The following is a 16992-nucleotide window of genomic DNA, read 5'->3' on the forward strand; positions in this document are numbered from 1 at the left end:
TGTTATATTGGAAAGCTATATAATATATAATAATATGTAATATACATAAGCTTTACAATTATCAGCATGTTTTAAACTCCCGGTGACTTTTTAGAGCACATTTGGCCCAGATGCCTGTCAGCCCCCCAAAAGGATGCAAAGCACAGGGAGATTTTGAGGGCAAAGAGGTTGGAGAGGGGATGAGGAGGCGTGAAAACGGGGGGGCGAGGGGGTACGGGGAAACCTGGGGGCTCCTGCCCGCTGGGAAGGGCAGCTCTGCGCTGCGGGGAGCGGCACCGGGGGGGGGGGGGGGCCGCCGCTCCGGGCCCCAGCGGAGCCCCCCGGGCAGGGCGGGGGGGACCGGGGGAGGGCCCTCCGTGCCGGCTCTGCTCGTCGCTCGCTGGTACCGCCCGCATCGCTTGTAAAAGCCCCGGTCGTGCCTCGCCCGCCGCAGCCGGCTCCGCGGCACCGGCTCCGGCTGCACCACGAATCCCGCTCCGGTCCTGAACCGGGAGGGACCCGCACACTGAACCGGCTGCGCCCCGGACCGGGAGGAATCTGTGCCCTGGTGCAGCTGCAGCCAAGCCCGGAGGGACCCGTGCCCTGAACCAGCTGTGCATCCCAGTCCAGCTGTGCCCAAACCAGGAGGGACCTGCGCCCCGCACCAGCAGTGTGCCTTGACATGGCTGGGCATCCTGCTCCAGCTGCACCCAGAGGCAGGAGGGACCTGCACCCCAAACTAGCCATGCACCCCAAACCAACTGCACCCTGAACCAGAAGGGTCCTATGCCCTGAACCAGCTGTGCACCCCAAAATGGCTGCACTGTGAACCAGGAGGGACCTGTACCCCCAAAATAGCTGTGTGCCCCAAACTTGTTGTATCCTGATCCTGCTGCACCCTAAACCAGGAGGGACCTGCACCCCAAAGCATCCGTGTGCCTGGTCTGGCTGCATCGTGGTGCGATGGATAACACTCTGCCGCTGGAAGCTGAGCTGGAGCACCAGTGGCTGTTCAACGCCTCCGTGAACGAGTCCTTCTCGAACCAGTTCGTGCAGCCCCCGTGGCAGGTGGCCCTGTGGGCTGTTGCCTATGCCCTCATCGTGGTGGTGTCGGTGGTGGGGAACGTGGTGCTGATGTGGATCATCCTGGCTCACAAGAGGTTGCGCACCGTCACCAACTACTTCTTGGTGAACCTGGCTTTCGCCGAAGCCTCCATGTCCGCCTTCAACACGGTGGTGAACTTCACCTACGCCATCCACAACGAGTGGTACTATGGGCTGCTCTACTGCAAGTTTCACAACTTCTTCCCTATCGCTGCTGTCTTCACCAGCATCTACTCCATGACGGCCATCGCCCTGGACAGGTGAGCTCTGAGTGTTAAACTCCAAACCCTCCCTGGCACCCAGGTCTGCCCCACCTGAGTGCTGTGCTCAGCTCCGCCTGATCTCCAGTTATGGGAGAACATTGCAATTAAAATAAAACTCGTTTTGTTAAAAGCGGGCTAGAAATGATCCCTCTCCCCGCCCTGGCTGCAGGTGGCTTTGGGAATCCTTTGTCAGCCCTGTGAAAGGAGCTCGAGAAAAGGCTCTGTAACCCCCGTGCATGCCGGTAGCGTGTCTTGGGTGTGCATTTGTAGCATTGCTGTCCTCTCCCTTCCCAGCTCCTCTGCAGAGCCATCCGTTCTTTTCCCAACCTCCTCATTTAAAAGCAAACTCGGTATTTAGCACAAAACAGCATCACCTTATGACATAAAATACATGCCTGTGTCGGACGTGCCTCTGCTGTGCTGCAGGAGCTGTTTTGTGTTGCTTGGTCTGGATTGAGAACGACCTAAGGAGCCTCAGAGAGAAGCTCAGGCTCGGGAAAGGCATCTTGACTTGGCAAGCGTGTTGTCGCGTTGTGTGCCGGTGTGTGTCCCCCAAGCAAACCCACCTTGATTTTTTAGTGGGGGTCACAGGGGAGAGGTAGGTGCCAGGGATTTCTCTCGTTTGGCTGCAGCCAGCACAGCTTAGTTGGGTGTTTTTCACTGCCTGGTTTCTGCCAGCGCTGCCCGATGGCTGGGGACTGCCGGCAGAGCAAGATCCCACTTGCATTTTGCCACGATCAAAAAAGTTCAGCAAGTACTTGGCAGGGTGCGATGGCACAGGGGACGCTGCCTTTTTGTCCGCAGAGGGATGCGCCAGGGGTCGAGGGACACAAAACAGCCATGCACCAAGCACCTCCAGTGCGCAGCTCCCCTCTCTTCTCTCCCCCTCCAAGAAATCTTTTATTTGATGGCATTTTCACACCAGTGCTAGAGATAACAGCTTTGCAATTCCCTTTGCAATTCAAGCGCAACAGATTTTTCCAACGCAACATATTTCCCGAAGACAGCTCAGCTCCGCAACACCTCCTTTTGGTCCTCCTTCCCGGGGAGTAAAAGACATTTTGGCTGGGGATACATGCAAAGCAGGGAGGAAGGAGATTTGCATTGCCGTATGCCAGTACATTTTGAGCTGATGTCTAAGTGCTGCACAAACTGGCACGAATATTTCCCTATGAGAAATTATAGTGCTGCCACAACTCACGCACTGACAGCTTGGGTTCCTGGTATGGTAATTCCTATAACATGCAACTCAGATCATGGGTTACAAGAATTTAACGGTATTTCCATTACAATCTCCACCCCTGGCCCCTTTGGGCCAGGATTAACATTGCAAGGAACTCCTCCCCTTGCTCCTAGCCTGGCTAGCAATAAGGGGTTCCTGCTACAGTAATTCCCATAACATGCAACTCAAATCCCAGGTTACAACAATTTAAAGGTATTTCCATTACAATCTCCACCCCTGGCCCCTTTGGACCAGACCATCGGGCTTAACACTGCAATGGACTCCTCCCCTTGCCCCTGCTCTGGCTTGGACTTATCCACAGACTGCAGTCCCTTAGGGGTTTACCTGCTCCAAGTGGAGCCTTGTCTATGAGCCACAGTCTCTCCAGGGGTATACCTGCTGCGGCATGGATTTATCCACAGCCACAGTCACTTAGAGGTGCACCTGTTCCCGCATGGCTTTCTCCATGGGCCACAATGCCTTCAGAGATATACCTGCTCCAGCGTGGCCTTGCCCGCAGCCACAGTCTCTTCAGAAGTAAACTTGCTCCACCATGGCCTTACCCATGGCCACACGCTTTGAGGTGCTCCAGCATGACCTCATGCACAGCCACTGATGCTTCAAGGTGTACCTGCTGCAGCACAGACTTATCCACAGCCACAGATGCTTCGAGGTGTACCTTCTCCAGCGTGGACTTATCCTTGGGCCACAATCCCTTCAAGAGGTATACCTGCTGCAGCACAGACATAACCATGGCCACAGACACTTCGAGACATACCTGCTCTGGCATGGGCTTATCCACATCCACAGACGCTTCGGCGTGTCCTGCTCCCACGTGGACCCATCCACAGGTCACAGTCCCTTCGACTCGAGTTCACACTGGAATTCCAGCCTGTCCAGTACAGCAGCACAGAAACAGCAGCGATGCCCTGGCCATCTGCCAGCCCAGGCGCATGGCTGTTGTTGTTATCAAAATGTTCCCAGGCACAGCAGAGTAAGAAGATAAGCAGTTCAGCAAGCAGCAAAAGCAAAAAGCAGCCACTAACGAGCACTAGACTCTAATATACAGTAAGGCAAGCAAGCCCCGTGGCAAGCACAGAAGCCTGCCGATTAATACCTAAACAGCACTAAGAGTTATAAATTCGATCTAGCATATTCCAATTAAACCTGTCATTATCGTGAACCCTTCGAGCCCCACGTTGGGCGCCAAAAAGGACTGTCGTGGTTTAACCCCAGCCAGCAACTAAGCACCACACAGCCGCTCGCTCACTCCCCCCCCGGTGGGATGGGGGAGAGAATCGGAAGAGTAAAAGTGAGAAAACTCATGGGCTGAGATAAAGACAGTTTAATGGGTAAAGCAAAAGCCGCGCGCGCAAGCAAAGCAAAGCAAGGAATTCATTCACTACTTCCCATCGGCAGGCAGGTGCTCAGCCATCCTCAGGAAAGCAGCGCTCCATCACGCGTAACGGTTACTTGGGAAGACAAACGCCATCACGCCGAACGTCCCCCCTTCCTTCTTCTTCCCCCAGCTTATATACTGAGCATGACGTCATATGGTATGGAATAGCCCTTTGGCCAGTCTGGGTCAGCTGTCCTAGCTATGCTCCCTCCCAGCTTCTTATGCACCTGGCAGAGCACAAGAAGCTGAAAAGTCCTTGACTAGTGTAAACTCTGCTCAGCAAGAACCAAAACATCAGTGCGTTATCAACATTATTCTCATCCTAAATCCAAAACACAGCGCTCTACCAGCTACTGAGAAGAAAACTAACTCTATCCCAGCTGAAACCAGGACATATGGTTTGACAGCCTGAAGCCGGAGGGAGATGAGGAGGGAGTTTGCCATTTAAACCCATTTTACTGTTCATTTGCAAAACTTTTTCCCATGTAGGATGTTCAGTGTGGCTTGCTTGCAAAAGGAGCACAGATGAGAGCTGCAGCAGCACCTCTTTTCATGGAATTAAATGTTAAATTAGTTGGCAGGAACCATAATTTGGGTGCTCTTGTGTCCGTCTGAAGAAGGATGGAGCGAGGCTGCGGTGTGTGGCCGTTTCCCTGGCTTGGAGAGGATAGGATGGATCCCATCCCTGCAGCGTGCCCTCATGGGCAGCCCTCAGCTTGCCCGGGCTGAAGTGCTAAACCTTAACTTAGCACTCTCCAGTCCTAACTTGGCTCTAGGGAATTGCAGCAGGATCCTATGAAAAGTCTCACTAATTAATTTATGCAATGGGCATCATTAAGGCAGTGAACCCAGGCACCAAAGCAGCAAACACTGGCTGCTCCTTTAGCACTTCCAGCTGCAAGCTGGCCATTCTCATCCCATTTAAATGAGTTTTGGGGCTGCTAAGGAGTTTTTTTTGGCTGACCCAGTCCTGGGTGCAGCTGAGGGACCCCAGGCTGCCCAGCTTGGGCCAAGGGTTGGAGCTGGGGCCAGCGAGGAGCAGGCAGCATGCAGCAGCCACTTCCATCTAGCAGCTTAGCGAAATTATTGTCCCAGATCTAGTTTTTTTGACCATGAAACCTATCCTAAAAGTTCCCCAAGCTCCTTTTTCCCCTGTGGCTGCTTGCACAGGGCTCATCTCTGCTTGTGAATGGGACTCCCCTTGTACCTGGTGTAGCCCTGACCCTGCATCCCCTCCTTACCCCAAAGCACCAACAAATCCTGCTTAAGGTCCTCTCTGTGCTTCTAGGGGACAAAATTTCATCTGCAAAGGTAAAGCTGGCAAAGTTGAGTGGCAGTCGGGTGCCTGGGCTTGTCAAGCTCGCTGTGCAAGTGATTGGCAATTAATATGCCGGGGAGCCTCGCTCAGGGGAAGAAGTAGCATCTTTATTGAAGGCCCTTGGTATGCCAGTTGTGTGCAGAGCTGACTGAAGCACCACCAAGGGCACGTTAATAGCACGGCTCGGTCCCTTGGAGGGTTTAGCGTGTTTTTCTGCAGCCTCAGTTTTTTGTTTTACTGGATTATTATAGGAAACTTTCTGCCTGTAAAACCCGGTGTGATTTGTGAGGTGTGAAGGGAATCCACGTCCTCTGGGCACTGGAGGGGGACAGGGCTCTGCTGGTGGAAAATCTCCCTCCAGCAGCAGCATCACCCCCTCAAACGGCTCCAAACCCCCAAATTTTGGCTGCTGGTTGACGTCCAGCGGTTTCAATGGTTCCTGATGGTCTTGAGCGTTACATGCTGGCCGAGTCATTTCTTCCTGCAGTTAATGATTGCCTGGGCCTGATGCTGCCAGAAATGGTGTCATGTTAATGATTAAAACCTGTAAATAAGGGCTTGTTCATTCCCCACATGCGAAGCCACTCTATGACCTTCCCCCAGCTCCAGCAGCATTGCCAGAGGGGAAAAAATATTCAGGAATAAACCCCACCCTGTTCCTATCACCCTTCACTGCTCCCTCTGTACCCTGAGAGCATCATGCTGGAGCGATGTTAAATAGAGCAAAGTTTCAAATCCTGTTTAAATTTGAACCGCAGAATTTATTCAATTCAATGTTAAGCTTTTTAAAAGCTATGCCTGCCTCTCCCTCGTGTCCAGCAGGGCTTGTGCATTATCTGTCCATTATGGTAATGTTAGTATAAATAAATGGATGATTTAAGGTCGGCTCCTGTCTATTCATCTCTGAGTGCATCTCTATAGATGTAAGCAGCAAAGCATCTGTATGCATTTGCGCTGCTGGAAGAGTGTTTATTCTTTATCATCTCTTTTGCAGAAAGGACAGCATGGTATAAATTTTATTTGCTTGGGGAAAAAGAAAAGCAAAATTTAAAGATCTCTGGATGTCTAGTGAAGGGGTTTGAGCTTGCTGGGGAAAATGCTGAATTCCTGCTCATGCATGCGAGGGTGGAGCTGGGAGAGGAATTTGCAGCTGCTTTTGCAGATGTGTTTTCATTTAAATTAAGGAATTTTTAAGAGGAATAAAAATCATTCCTGATTCACATGTGGGACTACTGTGTCCCTGCACCAGCAATCCTCCCAGGCCAAGGTCTGAGTGACAGTGAAAAATCAGCTCCACGGAAAGCAAATCTCTCCTTTTTTGAGTGCATTAATGGTGGTGTATAGAAGTAGCCAAAGAGTTGTATTGCTGTTCCCATCCCTGCAGGCACAAATCTGATTTTTTTAGCAATGAGTTTGTATGGCATAATTAACTGCTTGCAGAATATCAGGTGTTAATTACTGGCTGATGGGGAAATGGTGCTGGGGAAGAGCCTGTGATGTGCTTGCAGTGTTCTGGCATGATTTATACTGCTGGAGGTTTGGGGTTTGCCTGTGATTCAAGTGGAGAAGGGGAGAGAGCCTGAAATGACTACTAAAACCTAGAATGGTGAATCATTCTCTTAAATGTGGCTTCAAATGAACGTGGAAATTTTAGGCAATGTTGAGTGTTATCTATGGACCTGATGATTTAAGTCTGATTTAAATCTGCTGCTTGTGCCATCCCTTAGCTGTGTCAGAGCCTGGTTTTGTAGGGAAATACTGTTTCTCCCTTGCTCTTTTGCACACTAAGTTGACTTCTGAATTAAAATGAAGAAAGCATATTATATAAAATAGGTGAATGCACAGAGGGTTAGTCACCAAGCGCCAAGATTTCTCTGTGCAACGAGTTGAAAATAAGCCCTGTGATCCCTGCACAGGTGCACAGTCAAACCTGATGGAAAGAGGTTAGAAAACCATGGGAAAAGTCACGGGGGCAAGTGGGTATTTCTTTTTAATTGACTGTTCTCCTGGCTGCAGCATCCTTCAAAAAGGAAAGAAAGATGGAGGAAATCCATCATGCATCTCCCCAAACATCTCTTGCTCAATGCTGAGTGTTGGGGTTTCTTATTCCAAGCAAGGGTCAGTAAAAGGAAATGCTGCATGCTGGCAATGCTGTTGCTGTTTTCTTCCTTTGCATGGGTGTTCACAGCACCAGCTTTGTTGGGTGTTAGCAAGATGGAAAGTGCTGGTATAAACCAGGCTCCAACACACTAAAAGTTCATTTTAGGCTAGTTTTTAAAAAATGGGGAGAAAAGTTGACTGCTCTCTTTGCTCGTTCAGCCTGCTCACAGCCAGCTGTAGCCAAATCGTGTCCAGAAATGTCATTTTCGGGACGTTTCATCCTGTTATCGTATCCTGAAGTGTAATATCCTCAGTGTTTGGGATCTGCTGGTCATTGATAATCGTATAACTTTCATCCCATCTCTGCTATCACCCTTGCAGCTTATATACTAAAAGGAAAGGGATATGATCTCTTCTGTTGCACTGAATTACTCTACATCTGCTAAAAGCCAGGTAAATACAGCTCCCGTGTCTTTGAGTGCAGCCCTGAATCGCTGTTATTTCTTCAAACCTTGCTTTAAATTCTCTATTTGGCTACCCCAGAGAGAAGCAGCACTTTCCTCCCAAGAGCTGGGGTTTTTAAACATTTCCCAGGTCACGAGCTGCATTGCAGACGATGCTCTTTTTTCTTCCCATCTCTGATCCACGCTGAGTCAAGCTGCAGAAACGAAGGGTGCTCCTCTGCATCGTCAGAGACCGACTGCAGATGAAGTGGTTGAGTCTCCATCCCTGGAAGTATTTAAAGAACGGATAGATACGGTGCTTGAAGACATGGTATAGATGGACTTGGCAGTGATAGGTTGACGGTTGGACTCGATGATCTTAAGGGTCTTTTCCAACCTTGACGATTCTATGATTCTATGATTCTAAGCGCTGGCTTTTGCTTTCCTGAGGTCTCAGCCTCAGATGTTTCTCCAAGCAAGTATTTCAACAGAAATGGCCCAACTTTTGTGGAAACCCCTCGTTTTCCACCATTTCCATGCTTGAGCTTGAACCATCAGGTCGAGCACCGGCAGCAAACTTGGGCACATGTACTTCTTGCTGCTTGGGAGCATAAACCCAGGGTAACCTGCTCTGAACCCCGTGATAAAGCCCACCCAAACCTCATCCAGCTCAGCAAACCTGCTAACGAGGGGCTCAGCCAACACCAGGCATTTGAAGGATGAAATGCCAGTGAGAAACCTGCAGCCTCCTGCTTGATGAATATGCTTTGCCGAGCAAAAAATAAAAAGTGTTATTCTGAACCCTGCTACAATAGCAGGAAATTCAGGAATCAAGGCTGGCAGCTTGTAAAGTCTCCTCACGAAAAGCCATAATGCTGCTTCTCAGCACCCTGCAGAAGTGGGGCCAAATAGCTCGCTTTGGCACTATAAAATTTGCCAGGTCCTTCGGTTTTGGGCGTATCAGTTCCAGAGCACATCACATATCCCTTTCCGGCTTCAAACTTTCCTTGTGAATTAATCCACTTGAAAGAGAAAGACAGAAAATCCTGTTTTTTTCCAATCTTCCAGGAAAAGCAAGAGCCCAGCAGTGCCCATGGTGAGTCCAAGCTAATTTGCAGCCACACTTAGAGAAAAAAAAAAACAACTCTGGACATCCCTAAATTGCAATGTCTATGGCACATGGGATGGAGCATCATTAGATAAACTGTTGATATTTTCTCTCTCCTTGGGACCTGGATTCATTTCTGAGCACCACCACTCGCCTGCACTGTTAGCAAACTTCGGACAGAGGAATGAGTTTCTGTGATGATGGACAAACAGGAATGCAACTGAAGGTGAAGATCCCAGATTACTTGCAGAATCAGAAAAAAAAATCATCTCTGATCTCAAAACTTTAAGTGAGCTAAGCCGAAAACACCACAGACTGACCAAATACTGATGAGAAGGGTGAGCGCCCTGCCATGAACTGAGGGTGAAGACAGACTGTGCAGCGCTTGGGCTATTTAATACAAAGCGATTTCTCTCTTTCTGCAAAGAGTCCTCTGCTCTAAAGCAGCTATAAAAGAGACATACGGTGGGACTAACCTCCTGCAACTCCTAGACCAACTTGCTGCTTTTGCTCATTAAAAGAGCCCCCTCTCTGACCTCCACCAGCACCAACGCTGCCAGACCAACATACAAGGTTGGGAAATCAAACTGGGATCTTCTTTATATTCCCTTTTTTGTTTCCAAATGGATTATCAAATTAGGTGCCTTAAGATCCATCAATTTGCCAGCAGGTGCTGCAGAAGAAACAGCAAATCTGCGAACCTTCATTCACCACCGCAGCTCCTAAAATTGCTAGTCTGCAGCCGAGACCTCTTAATATCTCCCCAACCCCGTATTATTTGCAGCAGTGAAACTGGCTCAGAAAATTATTTACTGCTTGCAAGCTTGAACTCCCAGGTCGGACGAACTAGCTGAATATCAGGAACATATTCGCCAGCTCAGCGACCCCATGCCCCCCCCCAAGAGGTGATTACTGCAGAAAGAAACCCTCCGGAGAGGACAAATTACATCAGCGCACAGACAGATTAATTAGTCATTTACACCCTAATATAGCACCAGGGTTGGTTTTTTTTTAATTTTGACTTAATGGGCTTCTGGGGTTTACAGAGCAGGACTTTGATCTGCACCCGGCGCTGTGTAATCTTGCTCTGTTGGGGTGTAATTTGGATGATGGAAGAGCAAGGGGGAAGCAAAAGGAGCCCGGGTTTAGGGCCAGCAGTCCCTGCACCGGCTGCCCTGCGGCATTGCCTAAGCACCAGCTAGCAATAACCAAAGCAGCTTTTTACATCACTGAACACAGCAAAAACCCTACGAAGCTGCTGGATACCCAGCACGGAGCTGGCTCGAAGCACTGATCTCCCAGCTGGGGTTAGAAATCAGGGGAATGGGGATGGACAAGGGACCACCTTAGTAAGGGGTCACTCATCAAGGCTGGTTTATGCCCCTGCTCCCAGCAGTAGCCTCTGATCTGATGGGTATTAACCAGAATTAATCTCCCCCAGTACCTGCTAGATATGAATTCAGCCTGTCAAAAAATAAATTACATCTTTTTTCCCCTTTTCCTTTGGAAAGAAGAGGGGGCTTGAAATTCCCATGGCAATAAATATAGAACTAAGATGAATTAGCGACAGTTTGGTGGCTGGGAGATGCAGGAGACTCAGGTTTTAGACATGCTTTTGGGGTGATCATGGTGCTCATCTGCAAGCTGGGCGCTGCCACAAGCAGAGTTTGAGGGCCTCTGGTGAGATATTTTGTTTATCCGATGGCTTTCTTAATTTATTCCTTAATTTATTCTTAATTCCTCAGTGGCCCAGTGGGAACCACCCATGCACTAAGAGTGCCAGGTCTCATGAGTTACCAGCCCTGCATTTCGTGTGATTTTTGTTCTCCCCCTACACTCTCCAGCTCTAAACCAGTACCAGGACTAATTGGTTGATAAGGTCATATAGGTGTCTCGAATAACAGCATCTGCAGAGTCTCTCAGCGGGGCTGGGTTGTGCTTTGGGTCCTCTTCTCCCATCCCATCCCATCCCATCCTGGTGCTGTCAGCAAAGCAGGAGGGAGCTCTACGCTTCTTTAACAGCCTGCTGCAACTAACTGGGGTTTGATCCTCTTTCTCCTGGATTTGGCTTTTAAAACCGAGCATGCCCATGGGGTTTGCAATGCAAGAGGTGCTGTGCAGGAAGGCAGGGGAGTTTGCAAAGCTGTCGGTGTAACTCAGGTCTCTGTTTGGTGGTGGGTAGCACCTCCTTTTTGATTGTGCTCAAAGGAAATACTGAACTGTTTTCAAAAAGGAAAGATGCTGCGCATATCAGTGCTCCAGGGAAATGCCAGTGAGAAACCTGCAGCCTCCTGCTTGATGAAGATGCTTTGCCGAGCGTTGAGCATCAACTCAGGTCTTGGGGCAGGAGCGCACTGTCCGTCCCTCGGTTTGGACGGTCGCTGTTTGATGCCAAAGCAATAAATAGGAGGAAGCAGCTGCTTGCAGCGCCTTCGTCCCCAGCATCGTGTTTCAAGCACGCAGGGCTCAGCTAGCCTCCTCGGTCGTCATCCAGATACGAGCTATTTGGGGCCAGTGTGATGAGGCCAAGCTTCGCTATGCAAACCTGCTCAAAGGACAGTATTTTTGCATCCACGCTGTTGTGACGGAATCCTTGCAGAAAGCAAAAAAGCAGGTTTTTCTCAACGGAGAAGCTTTTCGTTTCTTGGGTAGGAAGGACCCGGAGTCATGCTGGAGGCATTTGATCCACTTCAATCTGGGGCATCTGCTCTGACTTGGTTGCAAACTCCCCCAGGACTGACTCTGCACTAAACCCCTCTTTGCTCAGGACAGGAAATCATTGTGCAATAAAAAACACAGCACAAACTCTGCATCCTCTTGGTTACTCATCTGTTATCTGTCGTATACTTATTACTTAATGAAGCAGATAAGGAAACTCTGGGATGAAAGATGCTTCATAAATTTTTGCTATTATATTAATCTCATCTCCATGAGGGTGGAAACAATTGTGTAATGTTAGTTATCCAGGCAGACTCCAGATTTCCAGATGCAATTAATAGATGGCTACACTGCCTCGAATGCAGTATCTATTTAATAACAGATACGCTCAGAGCTACTCTGGTACAATGTTGTACTCAAATGCCATTGTATCGTCATGGTAACACCCTCCCAAAACACAATAAAATATTTAAACAACAGCAAACAGCATTACCAATGTCATCAAATAGCGTCTGGTGTAAAGTTGTGTGCTTTAGTGCCAAGCCCATTAAATATGGTGGATTTAAAACATTAAACACGGTGGGAAAGGTGCAAGGAAAATGCAGCTGCACAGGTCCCTCCTGCAAGGAGCTGGGCAACCCTGAGCTTGCAAAACTTAACGATGGTTTGCACTTGAACATGGTGCTGCCATCTGAAAGGAGAGCAACTGCAGATTATTTTATTTTGAGGAACAGGTATCATTAAGTCTTCCCAACCCAACACCTTCTGCAGGCAAATGGCCCCGTTCCCGGTGCTACCCCCATGCACTGCCTGCACAGGGAACAAAGCCTTTCCCTAACACAGGAAATTTGCCCTTAAATCCTCAACCAAGAGCCAATTCCCTATGAAAAATTAGGACTTGAAGACCCCATGGTGGTTTGTCACCCGCCGCAGTGGGAAGGGCAGGATGCTCACATAGGGACGTGCTCCTCTTCCTCACCTCCTGCAAATGACCATCCCTAGCAAACTGCAACACTCAATTTTTTTATGGATTGGAAAACCACCATCTTGAACAGCAAAGAAAAAAAAAATCTCTCCAATAGGATACAGCATCTTAGGGAGATGGGCAGAGTGGGGCCACAGAGGCACTTTGCAAGGAGAAATATGAGCTAATAAACTCATTAGCCTTGCTTTCAAGAGCCTGCTTCTCACCGGCGTGGCTGAGACCTGTGTGGCCGAGCCAAGGAGGGCAGCGGCTTCCTGGCACTTAAGCTCTGATCGATGCCTTTTGTGCTCAGCGCTGCAAAACCATGCACGGGGCCGAACACCCGCCAGCACCTTGCAGACACCCTGGGGCATTGCAGCTGCATCCAGTGCCCGTGCTCTGCATTTCCATTTGAATGCAAACTTGTTTGTTTTAATAAAAAAGAAATAGATCAGCAAGATTTTTTTGCCGAAAGGCAAAGTCACGATTGACATGTCATTTTTCTTCCCTGCTAAGAAGTGATTGATGGAGGTTTGGCTGCAGCACCTACCGCAGCTTTGCCTGGGAGATCGAACCTACGTGGAGGGGAGAAGACAACCTGGATGTACCTGTGGTACAGCTCCACAGCACAGGGTTGCTTTTCTGCTTTGTGTTCGCTTTCTCAGAAGGAAGATTTTATTATCCAAAACCCCGCCGTAGAAACGTACCACGGGGGAGGGTTTGGCTCAAAACTGAGCAGAATTGCAAGAAAGCAAACTGGCTTTTTGGGACCTGTGTTCTGGATGCAAAAAAAGATCCAATGGTGGCAAAAAAACCCCAAAAATTCAAAGACAGGAATACACACAAACCTATTGGGTAGAGAAACATGGGAAGTCCAACCGGTCTGCAAGGAAATGAGTTATTTGAGCACAATGGACCCAGCACTGGAAGAAGGCAAAAGAATCATAGAATCATAGAATGGTTTGGGTTGGAAGGGACCTTAAAGATCATCTGGTTCCAACCCCCCCTGCCATGGGCAGGGACACCTTCCACAAGACCAGGTTGCTCATATCCCCATCCAACCTGGCCTTGAACATTTCCAGTGATGGGGCATCCACAGCTTCTCTGGGCAACCTGTTCCAGTGCCTCACCACCCTCAGAGTGAAGAATTTATTTCTTATAGCTAATCTAAATCTACCCTCTTTCAGTTGAAAGCCATTACCCCTTGACCTATCTTGCCCCTGTACTCGGCACTGGTGAGGCCGCACCTCGAGTACTGTGTTCAGTTTTGGGCCCCTCACTACAAGAAGGACATGGAGGTGCTGGAGCGTGTCCAGAGGAGGGCAACGAAGCTGGTGAAGGGTCTGGAGCACAAGTCTTATGAGGAGCGGCTGAGGGAGCTGGGGTTGTTTAGCCTGGAGATGAGGAGGCTGAGGGGAGACCTTACTGCTCTGTACAACTGCCTGAAAGGAGGCTGTAGCGAGGTGGGGGTCGGTCTCTTCTCCCAAGTACCAAGTGATAGGACAAGAGGAAACGGCCTCAAGCTGCGCCAGGGGAGGTTTAGGTTAGACATTAGGAAAAACTTCTTCACCAAGAGGGTGGTCAAGCATTGGAACAGGCTGCCCAGGGAAGTGGTTGAGTCTCCATCCCTGGAGGTATTTAAAGAACGGATAGATGTGGTGCTCGAGGACATGGTATAGATGGACTTGGCAGTGATAGGTTGACGGTTGGACTCGATGATCTTAAGGGTCTTTTCCAACCTTGACGATTCTATGATTCTATGATTCTAAGCGCTGGCTTTTGCTTTCCTGAGGTCTCAGCCTCAGATGTTTCTCCAAGCAAGTATTTCAACAGAAATGGCCCAACTTTTGTGGAAACCCCTCGTTTTCCACCATTTCCATGCTTGAGCTTGAACCATCAGGTCGAGCACCGGCAGCAAACTTGGGCACATGTACTTCTTGCTGCTTGGGAGCATAAACCCAGGGTAACCTGCTCTGAACCCCGTGATAAAGCCCACCCAAACCTCATCCAGCTCAGCAAACCTGCTAACGAGGGGCTCAGCCAACACCAGGCATTTGAAGGATGAGGAAGAGGAAGGAGACAAGTCCTTGCAAGGTCCTGGGAAGCCGATTGCAAGTACGATAAGGAAGAAATGAGAAACATAGATGCAGAAACCAGGAGACCTTGATGCATCACCAGCCGCTGTGCCAGAGCAGCACTAACACCCATTGCTTTGGCTCTTTCTAACCAGCTTTGATTTCAAGTACCAAACAGATTTTTGAGGGATAATTATCAGGTGGATTAGGTGGATTTTCAGCTGCACAAAGCTGATAAGGTTTGGTACCCTGGGGCAGAGGAAGAGCTGATGGTGGTACCTCCTGCGTATTTACATATTAATCCCTATGTCTTTGCCCCTGCAAGTGGCCACCCAAAAATGCAACACAGGGAATATTTGCCATCTAGGAAAAAATTAAAAGAAATATCTGTCCATCCTCCGGACGGAGAAGGGATGAAGAGAGAAATAGAGGAGGCTGCAAACGCCTCAGGCAATAACACATACAGAGCGATGCAATGTTTCTCCTCTTCCAAAGCTTGACATGGAGCAGGGGGGAAATAAAAAATTTGTGATGTTCTCACTTAATCCTTACAGCGCTGCTGGCTGCTGCCAGCTTTGCAAAACCAGATTTGCAGAGGGATAAATTCAATCCGCCTCATCACCACTGGAGCTTTCCTCATGTATGACAACTGATGTTCGAGGGAAAGAGCCCAGGAGCTGGGCAGATATAGGTGGCATCTCAGATCACCCATCCCATGCTTGTCCAGCACTCTTATTTTTGGTTCTCCTCCTGTAACACTTGGCACCATGATCTACCGTAGAGACATGATTTTGCGCGGGTGCAAAACTACCAGGCGCTGCCAAAATGGCTGCTGCCAGATGGCAGCATTGTGGCTGGCTTTGTACAAATTGGTCTTTGCAGAAGCAGCTGGTTGCTGGTTGCATTAGCGAAGCTGTTTTTCGGCTAAAAGTCAATGAGCGTCTCAAACGGGATTCAAATCTCAAGGGTAAGATGCTGCAAGAAAATTAGAGCATTGGCCGGGCAATCCTCCATAAAGGGATTATTCGATGCTGTTTGTATTGTGCTGAGTGAGGGGCTGCCAGGATGCATTAAGGGAGTGTCAAAAGTACGATTCCCATGAAAGGGAGACTTAAAACAGCCCCAAAAGCTGCAACATCAGGGCTTTCCAGCCTTGATTTCTCCTTTTCCCACCTTGCAGGTACATGGCTATCATCCACCCGCTGCAACCCCGACTCTCGGCCACTGCCACCAAGGTGGTCATTGGCATCATCTGGCTCCTGGCTTTCCTGCTGGCTTTCCCCCAGGGTTACTACTCGGTGACGGACGAGCTGCCGGGCCGGCTGTTGTGTCTGGTGGAGTGGCCAGAGCACACCACCAATGTGTATGGAAAAACGTGAGTTGAACTTTTCTGGCAGTGGGGACAAGTCACTGTACAGAAAAAACACAAAAAAAGTACAAAAAATGGAAACGAGGAAGGATGGGAATGGCTCAGAGATCCTTGGGATGGGGAAATCCTCCCCCTACCCTGGCGAGGGCCAGTGCTATGTAGCCAACAGTAGCAAAATCTCCATCTATATCATCTTGGGGCACATTAAAGTTAATTAAGGCAAGCTCAGTGCTGCTTGTGGTCTAAACGTTGCCCCATGCTGTGCCATGCTCCCTGCTCTTCTTGGATGCTCATCCTCGAGGGAAACTCATGTAAAACTGCTAAGATGCAATATTTTCGCTGTGGGGATGGGGTTTGCGTTGCCCCCAGGGGCTTATTCGTACAGGTATGGTTGTGGTTTTTGCAGCACTTTTCCTGCAATCCATCTCTCTAAAGGCTTCTTAGGGCGAGAGTTATTCCTGCAAGAGGTAAATAGGGTTTTAGCAGGGGTATCTTGGCCAGGCAATAACAGAAAAAAAAAATGGTTTGGGATTTACTGAGTCCAAATGCCAAGTTCAAGGCTTGCATCGGCTGGGCGGTGGAGGGCAGGAGCCAGCCGGAGCAGAGAGGGTCCGGCGGGCAGTGAGCAAACCCCTCTCGCCAGAGCTGCAAGGATGGCTCAAGCCTCTGAGTGCTGAAATTCCCACCTCTGTTTCTACAGCATCAAATTTGCTCTGTCCACCTATGCCACCCTCTTCTTGGTAGGTGCTCCTGTCACCGAAGTCGGGAATAAACCTCTTAACACCAACGTAGCATTAAGAAGCAGGCATTCTCTTTATCGCAGCGCTGGATGCACGGGGGATAGTTCCACCTAACATGCATGCCGTATGTTACATCAGTCAAAGCTTATATCCCCGTTACATACATATGCATTGGATTTCCTGGAATTACTATACATATACATTCTATTTCCTGGAACTAATTATCGTATTTGCATAGTCTTTACACATG

The 16992-nt window shown here is 49.1% G+C and overlaps 1 protein-coding gene across 1 annotated transcript; it reads left to right on the forward strand.

The window, feature by feature from the left end:
• The first annotated feature begins 379 nt into the window (after nt 1-379).
• Nucleotides 380-16488, forward strand: LOC148055076 (substance-P receptor-like). The gene is made up of 2 exons (XM_087763104.1): nt 380-1343; nt 15814-16488. The coding sequence occupies exons 1-2, from the start codon at nt 943-945 to the stop codon at nt 16010-16012; spliced, it is 600 nt and encodes a 199-aa protein (XP_087619230.1). The 5' UTR covers nt 380-942; the 3' UTR covers nt 16013-16488.
• Nucleotides 16489-16992: the final 504 nt, after the last annotated feature.

Source organism: Nipponia nippon, unplaced genomic scaffold, assembly GCF_047370975.1.
Source record: "Nipponia nippon isolate SJK-2023a ecotype South Korea unplaced genomic scaffold, ASM4737097v1 scaffold_27, whole genome shotgun sequence".
Taxonomy (NCBI): domain Eukaryota; kingdom Metazoa; phylum Chordata; class Aves; order Pelecaniformes; family Threskiornithidae; genus Nipponia; species Nipponia nippon.